Here is a 2989-nt window from a genome sequence, read left to right as displayed (position 1 = left end):
TCACACACGCACGGGGCGGGGCCGGCGCACATGGAGCAGGGCTGGGCAGGGCTGGCGGATGCTCACACATGCACGGGGCGGGGCCAGCGCTCACCAGCGACGATGTACATGGCGTCCCCGTCGGTGCCCTCGGCCAGCACCGTGTGCCCTGGGCCGTGCCAGGCGGGCATGAAGCTCTGCACCATGGCGTCTGCCTGGCCCTCGCCCAGGAGCCGCAGGAAGTCATTCCGCTCCACGGCCCCGGCAATCAGGCTGCGGTCCCTGGGAGGAAGGGAGGGAGACGGGTGGGGCTGGGACTGGTCCATTCCACTGGCCCCAGCGTGCGGGAGCCACCAGGCCATGCCCCGAGACCCCACTCAGCCCAGGTGCAGGGAAGCGGCCTGCTGTGGTGGGGGCTGGTTAGAGCAGGGGTGTCCCGGGCCCGACCAGGACCCTGTACGCCCAGCGGGACCCCCTGCCCCGAGAGCTGCAGGTCCCAGCACAATGCCGCATCCTCCTGGCCACAGCGACAGGACAGTGGCTGTTCCCCTAGCAACACTGCAGGGGCCGGGGCAGGAGCCCAGGGCTCAGCCTGGCCTAGTACAAATACCTCCCAGCCCCACCGCACCCAGCTCTGTGCTGGGCACACTGCTAGGGGGGCCAACTTACTGACTGCAGAAAACCCTCGCCCCACCCCTTCTCTGCGGCCGCACCCCCTGCTCACCCCATCCCCCCTGCCTCCGTCACTCGCTCACTTTCACCGGGCTGGGGTGTGAGGGCTCAGAGCATGGGAGGGGGCTCCAGGCTGGGGAGGGGTTGCGGGCTCCAGCCGGGCGGCACTGACCTCAGGCAGGACCTGGAAGCAGCGGCATGTCCCTCCAGCTCCTAGGCGCAGGGGCGGCCAGGGGGCTCTGCACGTTTCCCTCGCCACAGGCACTGTCCTCACAGCTCCCATTGGCCAAGGTTCCCAGCCAATGGGAGCTGCTGAGCCGGTGCTCAGGGCGAGGGCAGCGTGCGGAGTCCCTGTGGCTGCCCCTGCGCCTAGGAGCCAGAGGGACATGCCGGCCGCTTCCGGGAGCCGCGTGGAGCCGGCCGCTGCAGCCAACCGGACTTTTAATGGCCCGGTCAGCAGTGCTGACTGGACCCGCCAAGGTCACTTTTCGACTGGGCATTCCAGTCAATAACCAGATGCCTGGAAACCCTAGACACTGCTCCTGCCAGAGCCTGATCAGAGCTGGCCTGCGCCCCCCACCACGGCTGGCCTTGCGCCGGGGGAGTCTGGCTGGCTGGGATGTCCCAAGGGGAGGGGCAGGGCCATCCTGAGCTGGCTTTGCCCTGCCCAAGGGGTTACCTGGGAGACTTAGGGACGTGGGGCACCTGCAGGGCCTCGTCACTAGCAAGAGGCTCAGGGACAATGGGCCGGGACCTGCTCGGCCTCCGTCCGCCGTCGGCATCAGCCTGGTCTGCAATCTCCCTGCTCCCTGCTCTGGGGTCCTCCGGCGCCCCGCCTGTGGCAGTGGGGAGAGAAGGGCATGAGGCACCTGCCCAGCCGCCCCCCAATACCCGCCCTATCCCTCCCACCTGCGTCTGGGTGAGGGGTCCTGTGGGGTGGGACCGGGCGCTCGCTGTGACCAGCCTGGCAGCTGGGTATCGGTGCGCACAATGCACCAAGCGCACGGTGCACAAACACTGTAATAGTGATACACCCTGGCCTGGACCAGCACCCTGGCCGCTTACGCCAGGGACCCATCACTCCGCCAGGTGCTGAGTCAGCGTTTGGCACCGGAAACTTGCCAAAATCAAGAGCCATTCGTTCTACGTCTCAGCACCAGCGAGGGAGGCGCCTTCACAGGCCAGTGCTTGGAAGCTAGTTGTGACAAAGCGGGGGATGGGTTTTGTAATATTTTTAAGAAGCCGATGTGTGCCTCAGTTTCCCCTGTATGCTGCTTTGTTCCCTAGTGGGGGGAAGAGACTGTTTGCTATCGGGGAGGCGAAGACACAGGTGTGGATGGTGCCTGGCGGCCTGGGCCCTCTCCATGCAGCTCTTGAGAAGAGAAGGGCAGATCCAATGGCCAGGACGTGGACACCTCGCAACCAGCCACCATGGATGCCCCCACCCCACCCCTCTGCAGGGGGCCGAGCCCCATCCCCCAGCTCGGGAACAAAGGCCTCGGGGAAGTGAGACCCCGGGGGGGGGTGTGGCCCACTGAAGGGCCCCTCCCAGAGCAGAGGTCCCCAAACTGTGGGGCATGCCTAGGGGGCACAGAGGGCCATTTGGGGGGGCCTGGCTGGGGCCTGGGCCAGCTCCCACGAGGGATGGGAAGGGAGCATCACCCAGCTCCGCTCCTGGCCCCGCTCTGACCTTGGCCCCAGCCAGGGCTCCGCTCCCAGTCCCACCCCTGCCCCCAGCTGTAGCCCCAGCCTCGGCCCCCTTACCACTGTCTGCCGCCCCCCTGCCCCCCCCGAGCTGAGGCCCCGCTCCCAGCTCAGGGCCGGGGGGCACTGACAGGGGTAAGGGGGGACGCCACCCTGAAAAGTTTGGGGACTACTTGTGATGAACTGGGACTGTTCGTACTGTGGGCTTTGAATGCTGACAGGGGAGTGTGGCTAGGATGGTCTGCATTGGGGGATGGGAAACTGGCCGAGGGAGAATACCTGAGCATGTAATGTGAGAACCCAGGAAGGGGTTAGAGGCCAGGTAACACCTTTGCCCGGGAAACTGAACAAAGGCTGTGGGAGGGGTCGCTGAAGGGAGAGTTTCAGGAGCTGGCTGGTGACATGGCTGGGAGGCAGACGGGGCTCTGACCTCCCAAGGGGGCTGGTGTGCCCTGGGACCCCAAGATGGACCTAACTGAGCGGGTCCTGTTGTCTGTGCCTGCAAGACCTGTCTTGGACTGTGTTTCTGTCATCTAAATAAACCTTCTGCTTTACTGGCTGGCTGAGAGTCATGGTGAATCGCAGGAAGCCGGGGGTGCAGGGCCTTGTGTCCCCCCACACTCCGTGACACTAC

General features: G+C 65.8%; 1 protein-coding gene across 1 annotated transcript in view; it reads right to left on the bottom strand.

Moving 5' to 3' along the window:
* Positions 1–1487, bottom strand: part of LOC113409356 (cGMP-dependent protein kinase 1-like) — a gene marked incomplete at both ends in the record, with an annotated part of 2415 nt that extends 928 nt beyond the window's left edge. The window contains 2 exons of the mRNA XM_026663154.2: positions 95–261; positions 1331–1487. Coding sequence (XP_026518939.2) covers positions 95–261; positions 1331–1487 — 324 coding nt within the window. The remainder of the gene's footprint in view (positions 1–94; positions 262–1330) is intronic.
* Between the last annotated feature and the right edge of the window lie 1502 nt (positions 1488–2989).

Source organism: Terrapene carolina, unplaced genomic scaffold, assembly GCF_002925995.2.
Source record: "Terrapene carolina triunguis isolate 2854851 unplaced genomic scaffold, T_m_triunguis-2.0 Scaffold32729, whole genome shotgun sequence".
In the NCBI taxonomy this organism is placed as follows: Eukaryota; Metazoa; Chordata; order Testudines; family Emydidae; genus Terrapene; species Terrapene triunguis.
The sequence above is the reverse complement of the archived record's forward strand: the minus strand, read 5'-3'. Positions and strand labels throughout refer to the sequence as shown.